The following is a 14,525-nucleotide window of genomic DNA, read 5'->3' as shown; positions in this document are numbered from 1 at the left end:
GCCTGATCGCCGTGACTCAGGCTGATCTAACCGTTTTTGGTAGTTGCGCCTTCCAACGACAGGATGACTAATTGGCTTTATGCCCGATTAGGCAACTAAGTGGATCTATGAATCTATGAAATCAAGAAAAGAAGGCTGAAAAATGCTTGAAATAAGGGCAGTGCAGACAGAGATGTTCATATATAGAGCATAGAAATTGTGCTCGTCACCTGCTGTGGGAAAAAGAAGTATGTTGAAGCTCCGGCGAAATCATCGTTTTAGGAGCAAAATTCTTGCGCCAATTTAGTATACACCTCCTCCATCTGCTGCAGACTTTGCACCTCGACCCATTCCTCCTTGCTATGCAAGCCTGCGCCTGCCGGGCCCAGCACAACCGATGGGATGCCAACCTCGCCGAGCAGGGCCGCATCACACCAGAAAGGCACACTCTGAACCACAGGCTTAGTGCCAAAAACAGCAGATGCACAGCTAATAGCTTTCTCCACGAAAGGGTGATCCGTTGCCACTTTTTGCGTCGGGCGAGACATCGTGACGCGAGGCTCTGCGTACAGGAACCCAGTGTTATCGCGAGAAATCTGTCCCAGCATTACACTCAGATCGCGGAGAATCGAAGCCTCGGTCTGACTGGGAATTGTGCGGAATTCAACGGTGATAGTGCACTTTCCAGGGTATGAAGATGGTTCCTCACCACCTTGGATCAAGCCACAGTGAAGCGATGCCTGCCCCAAGAGATTATCAACGGGTAACTGTTCCTGATACTGCTCCAGGGCCCGCAGAAACCATCCAGCATGCAGAATGGCATCCACTCCAGTCGCCGGGTTGGATCCATGCGCGGCTACTCCCAGAATATCAACATCCACCCACACAAACCCCTTGTGGGCTGTGGCGATCGCACCCATCGTGGGTTCGGCAACAACCGCCGCGTCCGCACGCCAGCCGGCTGCCAGCACATCTTGGGTCCCCTGCGAGGCATCCTCCTCGTCTGATACTGCGGCCACGATCACGTCTCCGCGGAGGACTTTGCCGCTGGCTTTTGTTGCAGATAAGGTCGCCAATGCGGCAGCCAGACCACCTTTCATGTCTAGGCTTCCTCTTCCGAGTACAACCCGCTTGCCATCTTTCGTGCCCAAGGATCCAGAAAGAGGGTCTTTATCGTAGCTGGAGAGACTGACGGTGTCGGTATGACCATTGAACATTAGCGATTGCCCCCTCCTTTGCCGCGCAGAACCCCAACAATCGAGGGGCGTCCAGCAACCGGCTCAATGCGGTGGCAGTCGATATCCCGGTGAGCAAACCACGCAGCCAGGTAATCGGCTATTTGACTTTCGCCCACACCATCAGCCACCGATAATGTCGGGTTAGAGGAGTTGATCCGGGTGAGTGCCTGCGTCAACTCTACTGCATTCTCCATGGCCACGTCCTGGGGAACTGGGTATTCACGCGTGCCTTCAGTGCTAAGAAGGACCACGACGGAATCTTTGCTCAGGATCGATGAGCCCTGCTTCGTGGCAGCAAGACGGCGTAAAGCAGCCACCGAGGCACCTCCACAGGGGCCAGCTGGTACTGAATTTGTGGTAAGATATTGTACAGCACAGTGGCTTTCGTAAGAGGATACCGTGACGCAGGCATCAACCAGTCGCTGCAAATCTGGCCATGCAGTAGTAGAGACCGTACCGCAGTTCATCCCATCCATGATAGTCGATGAGGTCCGCACAGTCACTGGCCTGCCAGCATTCAAACTCGAATGTAGACACGGAGCAGAATCAGCCTCACCCACAACAACCGACAGAGGCGATTCCTGTGCCTTGCAGTGCTTCGCGACTGCATGCGCAAGACTGCCCACACCAGCCGGAGTCACCATCACACTACCCAACAAACCAAGCTGGGCAAGTTGGGCGTCAATCTCGGCCATCATTGTTGAATAACCCTCCACAATCCACGCCGGGACATCCTCGTACCCCTCAAATGCCGTGTCCTGGATCAGAAGCGCGCCGGCCGTTTCCTGCGCAGCATCTGATGCCTCCTGCACTGCCTGATCGTAGTCGCCGGCCACAACAACCACCTGGGCCCCCTCTCCTGCAATGAGACTGCGCGTAGACTCGTCCATACTCTGCGGAACAAAGATCCGTGCCGTTATCCCCAGACTTCGGGCCATGAATGCAACGGCCCGTCCATGATTACCCTTCGTCGCGGCAGTCAGAGAAATACCACTCTGCTTGGCCTGAACGGATAGATCCTCTAAACCGAGAGTTGAGGGCAGTCCGAGGTGTCGAGTGATGGCCCGAAAGCATCCCCATGACGAGCCGAGAGCCTTGAAAGACGGCAACCCGAACCGGTTGCTCTCGTCTTTCACCAAAATAGTCCTGACGCCAAGTTCAGCCGCAAGATCCGGCAAAGGCACCAGCGGAGTCGGCGCATAGTTGGGGAGCGAGCGATGGAACTGATCAAGACCATCGGTAAGTGCGGGACTGATGCGCTCGCACGCAGCCGCGGGGTTGAAATAGACTGGTCGCCTGGAAGACATTTCAGAGCCTGATGTGTCAATGTCTAATAGATTTCTGTGTGTGTTTGAAGAATTGCCAACCAGCCCGGGTTCGACCATATTTACGTCAATTTTGGGGTTGTCGTGGCGGTACCTGGAAGCCTTTCGAGGACACGCCGCCTTCTCGCAACATGCACGGGTCGAGTGGAGCTGCGCCGACAAGTGTTTTAGCTGGCGGTTGTCTTGCAATCCATTCTTTTGACTGTTGCATTCTGGTGTGGATTTTCTTCTGGTCTTCGGGGATTTAGATACATTGATATTGATTCTTATGTCTGTTATAGTAGCTACTTAGAACCCAACCAGCCTCGACTTATGCAATAGTGTTGTTTCTGAAGTAGATCGATTTCTATCCTCTATGCCCTGGAAGCACCTCATGTTCAGAGGTTCTCCGGTGTTTAAATCACTACTGCCCCCCTGCATGGAACCGATCGTAATGCACCACTGCTTCAAGAAGCGCTTGGGTCCCCAGAGCACTATAGTAGTCAGAATCACAGCATAAACGTAGGTTGACGAGGGTTAACACTTACCAATCTTCTGGCGAACAGTACTCGGTCGGGTGATGACTGACACCGTCACGGCATGGGACAAAGATCATCGCCGTCGGGCAATGTTTGCTAGTATAAACACTATCATGGCCCGCACCACTCGTCATAAGCATCGACCGATCAGGACCAACAAGCTGGTCCGCCGCTGTCTGGATGGATGCAACGCAGTTCTGATCAAATTTGACAGCCGGTGAGTCAGTGTCGAGTGTCCAGTTGAATGACACGCCTCTTCCATCCTGGGAGGCAATGGTCGCAAACGACTGCAGGCATTCTTCCTGCACGGCATGGACCACGCTATCCTTCGGATGTCTGATATCAAGGGTGAAAGTCACCTCCGAGGCAACAGTATTGGTGGAGGCATTCGAAGGCACTTTGATAATACCCGTTGATGCCAGTGCGTCGTGACGCTGCGCAATATCATGAGACGTGGCAATCATCCTGGATGCAGCAAGTACCGGATCCTGGCGAGCACTGAATGGTGTTGTCCCAGTATGCGCGTCCTTTCCGAGGACATTAATAGTCAGCCAGCGGTAACCCTGTGCACCCTGGACAATTCCAATCGAGCGTCCGGTCTGCTCGAGAATGGGCCCCTGTTCAATGTGCAGTTCGAAATGAGCTCCAAGCGGGAATCCAGATGCGGGATCGCTTGAACAGTCGATTTCCCCGAGGTATCCATGTCTTTCCAGCTCCGAACGAAGAGTCACAGTAGGGTCATGGATATCGCGCAAGTCCCAGGCTTTCTTGATTGGAATAGCACCGGCCCAGACACCCGAAGAACACATGGACTTGGGGAACCGGGCTCCCTCCTCGCTGAAAAAAGAAATAATCAGCCGTGACAAAAACGAGGTAACAAAAGAAGAATGAAGGAGAAAAAGGATACACACTTGGTCCAGTTCACCACTCCCACGTCGTACTTAGTTTGGAACCCATTTTCCCGCATGGTGCGCAGTACCTCCAGGGCAGCTATCACACCCAGGATCCCGTCATACCGACCACCCCGAGGCTGGGTGTCGAGGTGGCTCCCCATCGCGATCATAGGAGCAGACGAGTTCAGTCGTCTGGCCTGGCGGGCGAACATGTTGCCCATGCGGTCGACTGAAAGCACGCAGCCAAGCTTTTGCACCTCAGTGGCAAACCATCGCCGGACATGGGCGTCATCATCTGTCAAAGAAAGACGAGCCATACCCGTCTCTCTTGGATTCCTGTGGAAGTGTTAGATAGGATCCTTTCTTGGGCGATGAAATTCCCTTGAACTTACTCGCCATATCGGTGGGCGGCACCCCATTCACATGTCTCATGCAAGGACTCCCAGAGCCGTCCAGAGTTGATTTTGAGTCCTGAGGGTGCTTGAAGTCTGGTGGTTGTGGAGAATTGTCTGGCCACGTTGGACCTAAACACACGGGTTGCGCTGCGCATGTTTGCAGATGAAAGTCGCCAGCAAAAAAAAAATAAAAATAAAAATAAAAATTGGCTGGCCCAGAGACAAAATCTGATTGCTGCAATGGCTGGATGATATATATAATCGAAATCTTTATAGGTTACTTTCGCTCGGGTTAGCAGGTCGAATCCGCCGGGCTCTCTCCGGGGTTGCCTACCGATTACCGATGTACGAGGTTTTTCTGACGCCTTCTGTGAACAGGGGTAGATGCAGAAGGAATTGATCCACTTAGTCGGAAAGAGAGCCAGCACAAACACAATCCAGGCGAGTTCGCCGAAGGGAAGCGCTTAAAAGGAGAGTCAAGTGGGCGGTTCCTCGCGGAACACCAGCGCCTTCCGGCGACATCTGCAAACCCTAAAACTTCTCCTGGTGGAGCATCAAAATGATTAGAGCAAAACAAAGATGAAGATCCCACAAATCGATACTAATTGAGTGTGAAAAGAAAAGCAAAATAGAAAATATATAATTATAAATGTAAATCATTCCAAGGGGGGTGTTCTTCAGGACTGCACTCACTTGGTCCAAGTAGCGATCGGTATAGATACAAAACAAACCATCAAAAACAATCCCAGCAACCCAAGCATCCAGTCCACGTGTATAAGTGAATGTCAAGTCAAGTCATCTCAAACAAAATAGCAAGCAGCAAGTTTCTCCTGTCCGTCTCTCTCCAGGATCCTCTCACCGAGGATACCCCTTCCCTCGGCAGCAAGTGCCAAAACACTGATCTCCTGCGAGTGGTTGATATTCTTGAACAATTTAAACACAGGTCAAGGTATACCGTTGTAGGGCAGTGGTGCAGTCACATAGGTTACTCTAGAGTATTGATCACTGAAGACAGAGTCAAAGCCAGATGATGTCATGCGCCAGAGGACACCTTACGCCGGGAATGTTCTCGAGTTATTATCAGAGTCTTTCGATGCAGAGTTACGGGTCGATAAGATTGACCGGACCTTGGTCTTGAGGCATTTTCCCTCTTCTTTACTAGTCATGTTGTGTGGGTATGTGCTGTGTGTGGTTTTGCACGTAGATTGCCGGGATCTTGCTTTAGATCTTTGAAAGAATTGTCTTTAGGATTTGCAAGATTCAAGGATCTCAGGAGAGTTGCATCTTAATATATCTTTGTTTTCCGTGCTGCTATGGTCTCATATTCCGATCTTCATGGAATTCTGACGTACGGGGAACGGCCCCGGTGGAGCACTTCGGCGAACGACGATGTCCATATGTTGAATGAAAGCGCCAATACTTCATGATCATACTTTTCGGTGGACGTCTTCTGGATCAGCATGCGATGGAATTGGTTTCCCTTACCAACAGAGTGGGCGCTTCTTCACCGATGGAATTGCAAGGGCTATCATTGGGCTCTTAAGCCACTCATCGCCTTCTGTTGATAGTGGAAACATTCCCCAATGGGCGTTCCTTGGAGCATTGTGTCCCTCGAGCTAAGATGGCTTTACCTAATGGCATCACATTTGGACAGTGTTGATAGGGACCCCTCAACCTTTTCAGAACCCAGATCACCTGAACTTTTGGTTTGATGTGGAGTCCACATCCGGAATGGAATTATATTTTTCTAGATGTGGACTCCTAGTATAAAAAATATATCTTCATTATATAAGAACCTATCTTCGACTAGAAATATACATAAGGCTAACGGCGATTACCTAAAGCGGAATGAACTAATAATCATTATATATGGCAGCCACAGATCGACTATTGATCGGTCATCGATAGATAGAGATAGAGATATATATCTATATATATATAGCTTTTTATATCTAATACCAAATTTATATACTAAATTTCTGTTATTACTTTATCTAGAATCTTATCTATAAAATCCATCCTAAAGAATATATATAAAAAGAAATAAGTTTTATAATAAGAAATAGTACTTATAACAGATAAAGACTACTAACCTAATAATAGCTAATTCGTCGGTAGTAGCACTATTAAATACCTACGCGAATATTTAAAATAATACTAATAGGAGGACAAAGACTTAATACTATATTTAGTATATATACAGAGAATAATAGTCTTTAGATAAATAGTGGTATAAATACCTACGAAGCCTATAATATCTTACTTCGCTAAATATTACTTCCTTTTCTTTGTCTACTAATACCCTATTATTTATACCTTTTTTAATCTATATACCCTAATACATATTATTTATTATATCTAAACTAAATCCTATCTATCTATCTCTATATATATATAGGAAGGCGATATAATTAAGAAGAGTATTAGTTTTATTAGTATCTCCCTCGATTTAAAACCGGCGGAGGGTCCTATCAAAGCTAGTATATATACTATAAATGGCCTTCTTACAGATAATCTGTGTTACAGACCCTGCAGACACCAGTTATCTGAGGACCCCGTAACTTGACGATGGGCCACCGAGAGCCAATAAACCGATCAATGAGCACGAGCCTGAGCGCCGGCGGAAGCTAACGGCAAAAAATATACCCTAGGGAAAATAGGCTATATATACGCCTAAACGTATTAGATTTCCCCTACATAGTACCGCCCTATTACGTGACTTAACAAAATAGGCGATCTAATAGAATAGATCGGGGAGTCTATCCTAATAGATCAGATAATCTATATAGATAGATTAGGGGATTAGGAAAACTAGATATATAAAAGATTCTTCTTTAATATATATTTAGTCCTTTATAATTAATTATATATTATTACTCAGATACTATCTTTAATTTTATTTATAATTTACCCTCGTAATAACCATCCCACGAGTAGGGGAGTTACTTTAGTATTAATCTATTCGGTATATATTTAATTAATATATCTTTGTAAGTATCTAATAAGATCTATCTATATAAGGCTAAATATAGTATTACTATAATTAAGGATAGACTTAAGGCTCGTAGTTACTAAAAGAAATATTATTTTTAAAAATTAACTGATAGTAATTAGTTAAATATATATAATATATTAATTACTAATTAAAAGAATATAAATAATATAACGATAAATTATATTAGATATAAGTAATAAATAAATACCTTAATAAAAAATTATATAATATAATTAGTATTATAAAAACCAGAAAAAACCGAGTAGCTTTATATAATATAGGAAAAGGATTAGATAGAACTAATAATTATAAATAATAATAAACTACTAATATTACAGTTAGAAACAGAATAATTCCTAAAGGTTAATTAGGAATATATTAAAAATCAGGAATAGATCTAATATAGTCTTTAAAATACTATTAACTCCTAAAATAAATAAAGCGACTTCTAGGAATAATAATCTATCGAAAATAGTCTAACGAAACCCTCTAAAATAATAAATAATACAGCAAAAGATCTTTAAGATAAATTAGCTTATAACAAAATGATCCTAGAATGAATATATATATCTATATAAATATCTACAATATTCTTATCAAGGTTATATATAATATCTAAAATAAGATATCTATGTAGTTCTAGGATACTATAATTATAATCTTAAATACGCGACAAAGATAGGTCGGCGTAACTCCAACTTCGTTTGCCAACTCCCGTAAGCCCCGTCTCATCACTGTCCCACCCGACTATGTCCGCAGAAGTGATAATGTCTTTAAAACAACTTCTTTTTGTCTCCAAAGAATTGAACGTCATCGGGTTTACACCTCCTGTAGGGGCGAAACCCATCACGTTGAGCTTTGTCTTTTGTATCATAAAATAGAACGTTCGCTCTTCGCGCAGGACGAGCTGTGCAAGTAGGGCGGTAGTATATCTTCGTCGATCATAGCCCGTAGACAAAAGAAGAATAAGAAGCAGGGGCGCCATGCGTTATTGCGAGCCAGCGGGAATGGGAGTCTTGAAACCCGTCGGGAGTGATTACGTGGCTCCAATAGGGTGCCTGCATCTTGAGCATAAGATGCAGTTCCCAAAATGGCTAAATCTTGAATCAAGAGTCCAACAAACCAAAAACGTAGAGTGATATAAATGACCTTTGAATTTGGCGACAAATAGTGTGGTTGGAAAGAAAACGAGTTAGTGAGTTGGAGTGCGTAGGCGAAAAGTATGGCCAGCGAATAGCAAGAGTGCAACAGGCAGACAGCGCGATGAGACAGCACAAAAATTGATTATACATGGTTATGCAATGGCGGGGAATCAATACATGAGGATGAAGCCTGCAAAGCAGGAAGGACGAGAGAGACCAAGCAAAGACAATCCCGCACAAAAAGGAAGAAACGTGACCTGGAATCCAACCAAGTAACAATGAGGAAGCGAGGCTTGGTGGTTGAGTAGGGCGTGTTTCTCGCTGCTTTTGGCAGCGTCAACGTCAGCGTCGGCCAGCCGTGGGGTTGCTTGCCCCTTCCATTTCATTCCTTTGTTTCATAGCAATCATCTATCCATCCACTATAGCAGGGATTGCGAGTAGTGTCTCGAAAGAGATGTTATGGATGAATACAGCCGTAAGCAAATTGCGTAGGAAATACATACTACTATAATAAATATCCGTTTATGGGAAAATCCACCAAGAGCAAGTAGATCAAAGATAGAAGCTATCAACCCCCTATTAGAAAAAAATATACATCGCACATACCCTTTAGAGGCCTGGCTAGTAATAGTTGAAAAGCAGTCAGAAAGATCAAGATGCTTTTACTATTTTCATAATAAAGGTCCTAGATCGCCAGTGAGAATTTACAAGAAGCCGTGGATAAGTTATTATGTTGTATCTTATCGCCTTAACTATATATGGCGTTTTAGGGTGTCTAGCTATTGTTTTACCACCACATGTGATTGTATATTCTTCTATTGGGCCCTAAAGCACAAGCGAGTCCTGCGTAGGTGAGGCCCTAAAAGAATAATAGCGAGATCTTGATACCGTAGGCGGCCTCCCAAAGACGATCTTTGACTTCTGATCTTCTCTACCGAGGAGATGTAAAATCACCTGATGGTCAATGTCCCTTTCAAATGTGTCCTCGATATAACCTAGTCGTCGATGAGAAGACTATGTGACTGCGGTGCGATCGTATATCTCTCGTCGGTGTTTGTGAAGTGCTCGAGAGCCAATCATGGAAGGTAACAAGGAAACGTTGTCCACCTTGACACCGACGTGGGTCCACCTACAGATTCTATTACCATATTTTCTGCCTTGCATAGACGATCTCACTCAATGACTTGTATTTTGCTTTCTTTCATTCTCAGATCTTAAATTTCTCGTGACACAAGTGCATGAGACTCTTTATTATTACAGTTCGAGCCTGTGCGGCTATCAACATCGGAATATACTCATCGTATAGTTGGGTCCCGATCCTGAAGAGATGTGCTTTTTTATTGTGCGTCGCACAGCCTTGTTATTGAGTTTGATGATATTCTTGTGTAGGCCATTATTGATACGGTTAGTGGATTGCGATAAAGCTTCTATCATATAGTGACACAGCAAAAGTTTCGACATCCTCGCCCCACACCTCTATTATTATATAATATTCTGCCCATAAGAAATCAATCAAAATAAGGTACGAATTTTATTGATATAATATATACTAACCCTGACTCTCGATTCGCGAAACGTATATATCAATTCTTATCGAGGTCCCATTATCTATAGAGAATATAATAAAAATTCGGGGTAAATATAAGACATTTGATAGATGTATAAGATAAGCGGTGTGGCGGTGTAGAGGAGGGTCAATTTTAGGGTATCGAAACTTTTGCTGTCACTGTATGTGGCATTTTGCATATACGTATACGAGTTCTATAGGGGTTAATTTCCTCTTATGGTAAATAGCGCAGTAGATTCCTATAACCTCTGGCGTAGTTGTGTAACATGAGATGGTGATATATATATACTACTTATCCTGGAACTTTGATTTGTTAAGCTGAGCAGTATCACTATTAAGTTGATAGGTTCGCTATTTCCGCTTACACATCATACAGTACTCCAATTGGTATTACCATATTCTCTGCCTTGCATAGACGAACTTTGCTGACTTGAGCGTTTGTGGAATTATCTAGCATAATTCCCATGTATATAAAGCCTCTGCACCTCGCATATGCGTGTATGCTCGTTCAAGGACAAAAACATATTGATATCTCTCTTTAGACATCCACGTCTCAACTAAGCACAATGCCCGGGCCCAATACAGACATTTATTCGCTTTTTTCGCAAGAAAGGTTCTCTTGTCTGGACTATATACATGACATAGACCTTGACCCTGCCAGACGTGCCCTGATCTGCGAGCAAATGGATGACATCCTGGATTTATTCTTTCAAATAACTCATTGTACGTACCTCCGCCTTGAGAAGGATAAACATCTACGGAAAGAGTTATGGGGTTGGGCGGAGAAGGAATTGACTCGAGCGACCTCATATGACATGGAAACTCTCGACCCCATTCTGGAAGCGGCTGCAACCTTCACTGAATCATGTTACCCTCTGGCCTCGAATGAGATGAAGTTTTCCATGTCCAAAGGGACAGCGTCCATTGTTTCATTGGACAGTTTCCTTATTCACCCAAGAGTGCAAGAGAACCTAGCGGAATCCCAGAAACGCCTAGTTGCTGGTCTTGAGCCCCTCGATGATTTTTCAGCGGCTTACTCCACCTTCACAAAGGAGGCCGCTCAGCTCTATGGTTCAATCAATCCATTGGTTGGAATGCTCGCGTCTAACGGATGGAACCAACATCTCGAGGGTTGGTGTTTGGAGGGACAAATGCAAGACACTTATAGATACACACAATCAGGGGGAGGGTCTTCGCAAAGTCTCAGGATATGTCAACTGGAGGATTTTCCATACTACCTCCGCTCCATTACCGGTGTACCAATTCCTTACATTATTGGTATTTTCAAGCCAACTCGGGAACTGGAGGTTCCGTACACCTTATGGATGTCTTGTTTCCCCGCCCTAAAGGTATTCGCTTGTCTCACCAATGACTTGTTTTCATATCCGAAGGAATTACTTGCCGGTGAACGATTCAATTACATGAACATCCAGACAAAGACGAAACAAGACGCGGGATGCAAGTCTCAGTTTGTGGAGAACATGCCGTGGACCTTCCGGGATACTTTATACGAAACTGTGACCCGCGCGGCCAATTGTGTCCATGCAATAAATGAAGTATTCCTCTCGGGACTCTCCGGAACTAAATCAGATGGCCCTGTCCGCGGCCCTGATTATGAATTTCAGTTGGGGGCTAGCTTGTGGTCGTTGTTTAAACAGGGTTACATGTCTTGGCATATTAGGTGTCCACGCTATAAGCTGGACGGCCTTTTGTCTCGCTTTGAGAATTGTCCCCCGGTTGTTTGAACACATTAACAACTTATGATACTTACGGGTGGTTTTTGTTTCATCGCTGGAGCAAGGTTTTCTTTACATACGTCTTTCAAGTTTTGAATGTCCTGGCTGGCCGACATCTTTAGACACGAGTTTTAAATTGAAATTCTAATTACACTTGCACACTGCAGATGAAGCATACCACAGAAACATATGGTCCCATAATATAATGTTCAAGGGCTGCATGGGAGCCTTCAACTCAGGAGGTAGCTGCATTACCAAGGTGTAGATACTGCTGAGTCCATGCAGTCACAAACATCTCTTTATAAGCCAGCCATGTTTCTGTAGCATATGTTAGGGGATAGGATAATTTATAAATAGCTTCAAACCTGCGTAGTCGTGTCTGATATAAGCCCTCGGTGTGTGAATAGATTAGATCAAACCAATCCTGCATAAACATATGAAATGATTCTTGTGCATTGAAGTAGCCCTTTACTTTCTCAGTCATATTTTTTTTAATATGCCAGATGCAAAGCAAATGAGGGCCTAGTGGCTGAACTTATATAATATTTATTAGCGAGTAGAAAAGGCTCTTAATTTAGTATATATATGTAAATATCTACTTAATTAAATCTATATCTTTCTTAGGCTATTAATACACTTTAGTTCCTACTAATAATTATTCTTACTACTAATTTATTATTTTTTAAATAATAAAGGATAAAGTCTTATTAATATTAATTAACTAAGCGAAGGCAATTTATACTAAATTAAGTAAATACTGTAAGTAAAGATCTAATAGACTACTAATAGCCCTAAATTTAATAAATTCTTTATTTAGGCTAAAAAGATATATATAATATTTATCTCTAGCGTTGTCTATACTCCTAAATAGAATAGTATCATAGAGTTTATTAGCAACTATTTAATTTGGATAATAAAGACCTTTATTATTAATACGAAGGCCTTAATGACTCTTTAGACCAAAATAATTACTATAGTATACTTGTTACGCGTATCTAACTGGTTACTATGGGTTGGTCCTTAAAGGTGGTACTTCTCTTGGTAACTATGAGCCTTAAGCCTGTCCTTAATCGTACTGATACTACACCCGGCCTTATATAGATAGATCCTATTAGGTATTTACGAAGGTATACTAGTTAAATATATACTGAATAGGTTAGTACAGAAGTAACTCCTCTACTCGTAGGATAATTATCACGAAGATAAACTATAAATAAGACTAAGGTAATATCTAAGTAATAATATATAATTAATTATAAAGAACTAGATATATATATAGTAGAGGCTATTTTATATATCTTACCCTACATGACTATTTATTTGGTTGGCTCACGGTAACCTATCAGTAGGTTGAGTCTTCTTTAATTAGTTGGTGGCTGCAGGGGTCGTAACACCTTTATAATAAATAGTATTATAAAGAGTCTATAAAAATAGTGAGATATAAAGCTATTCCTAACTAATAGAAAGTGTAGATTGTGTAATATTATATAATCTTAAGAGAGATAGGAAGTTAGACCCTATTATCTAACCTACTCTATAATAGAATTATCACGATACTCGATAGAAACCTAATTATTTATATTATCTATAACGTGTGGAGATATAAAGATATTATGTAATAAATTAATACTCTTATATTAGACTAAAAAGATAAGATTTAGTCTTAATAGTAACAAGAATATACTATTTAACCTATTACTACTCTATTTATTTTCTTTACCTAATCGATAGGTTTTATACCCTACCGAGTATATTATAAGTATAAAATTAAAACTATTAAAGCTAGTTATACAATTTTGTTATTTATATATCTTTTTAGGCTTATAGCGATATAATAATTGTCTAGGGGCGAAGTCGTTATATACTATTGTTCAAGATAATATTTATCGCGAAAACTAAGATATAGTAATGGAGTAAAGCTATCGGTAGCGATATATTCGATAGTTATAAAAGATTTATCTTTCTCAATCGACGAATTACTTTATTATACTCGTTGTAGATTTATTATAACGATTTGTTTTTATCTTTCTTTAACTAATTTAGAAGCTAGTTTTATTGAAATTATAGATATTCTTTAGCCTAATTTTAGCTATATATAATTTAAGACAATTAGACTAAGTTACTAAATACCCTCTATCCACTAATTTGAAATAGCTTTTATTAATTAGCTTCTATTTTATTAAATATAGATCCGAGGTGGGCCGTTCGATAAAACGATAGGTCTAGTTCTTCGATACGCGTAGCGCGTTGTCTGTAATATTCCGCTTTAAAATCTAGTTCGTATAGTTTTTAATTACATAAATTATAGGCGAAAAACTTATAGCGAATTAAGCTATCGAATTGAGCGAATCAGGGTCTTCTCTTACGAATCATTAAGAGTTTTCTTTGGCTACAATAGTAGCTGTTTTAGGTAGTCGGCCTTGGATCCTAGCGCGAAATCGATAGAGAATATCGAATTCGGCGATTATTAGTTTTTTTCGCATTTTGCTACTTTGTAAGCTTCAATAAGCCGATTTTCGATAATATCGATAGATTTTAGTATAGTTGGTATAGTAGAGAAATCAAAAACTAAATAAAATTTATGTTCCTATAGGGATTTGCGTTCCTGTGGGGAGGACCAACAGCTACTAATACGCTGTGGGTCCGACTTCAGGGGACGGCTACCATAGTAAAAGATGAGCTATTTCGGCAGAGCTAGCTAGGGCATCTACTAGTAAAAATGATGAAATTAGCTCTT

At 42.3% G+C, this 14,525-nt stretch overlaps 4 protein-coding genes across 4 annotated transcripts; 1 reads left to right on the top strand and 3 right to left on the bottom strand.

Annotated features, from left to right (window-relative positions):
* Nucleotides 1-257: 257 nt before the first annotated feature.
* NUU61_003916 (putative acetylornithine deacetylase (ArgE)) lies at nt 258-1,079 on the bottom strand (the record flags this gene model as incomplete). The annotated part of the gene is made up of 1 exon (XM_056654498.1): nt 258-1,079. One exon carries the CDS (start codon nt 1,077-1,079, stop codon nt 258-260), a length of 822 nt encoding a protein of 273 aa, XP_056512525.1.
* Nucleotides 1,080-1,195: 116 nt separating this feature from the next.
* NUU61_003915 (putative diaminopropionate ammonia-lyase) lies at nt 1,196-2,524 on the bottom strand (the record flags this gene model as incomplete). The annotated part of the gene is made up of 1 exon (XM_056654497.1): nt 1,196-2,524. The coding sequence occupies one exon, from the start codon at nt 2,522-2,524 to the stop codon at nt 1,196-1,198; it is 1,329 nt and encodes a 442-aa protein (XP_056512524.1).
* Nucleotides 2,525-2,945: 421 nt separating this feature from the next.
* On the bottom strand, nt 2,946-4,503 carry NUU61_003914 (M20 family metallo-hydrolase; the record flags this gene model as incomplete). The annotated part of the gene is made up of 4 exons (XM_056654496.1): nt 2,946-3,015; nt 3,070-3,897; nt 3,972-4,289; nt 4,346-4,503. The coding sequence occupies 4 exons, from the start codon at nt 4,501-4,503 to the stop codon at nt 2,946-2,948; spliced, it is 1,374 nt and encodes a 457-aa protein (XP_056512523.1).
* A 6,232-nt stretch (nt 4,504-10,735) lies between these two features.
* NUU61_003913 (terpene synthase family protein) lies at nt 10,736-11,797 on the top strand (the record flags this gene model as incomplete). The annotated part of the gene is made up of 1 exon (XM_056654495.1): nt 10,736-11,797. The coding sequence occupies one exon, from the start codon at nt 10,736-10,738 to the stop codon at nt 11,795-11,797; it is 1,062 nt and encodes a 353-aa protein (XP_056512522.1).
* Between the last annotated feature and the right edge of the window lie 2,728 nt (nt 11,798-14,525).

Source organism: Penicillium alfredii, assembly GCF_028826965.1.
Source record: "Penicillium alfredii strain IBT 34128 chromosome Unknown utg000005l_segment0_segment0, whole genome shotgun sequence".
Lineage (NCBI taxonomy): Eukaryota > Fungi > Ascomycota > Eurotiomycetes > Eurotiales > Aspergillaceae > Penicillium > Penicillium alfredii.
Note: the sequence above shows the minus strand (reverse complement) of the source record. Positions and strands in the feature narration are given on the sequence as shown.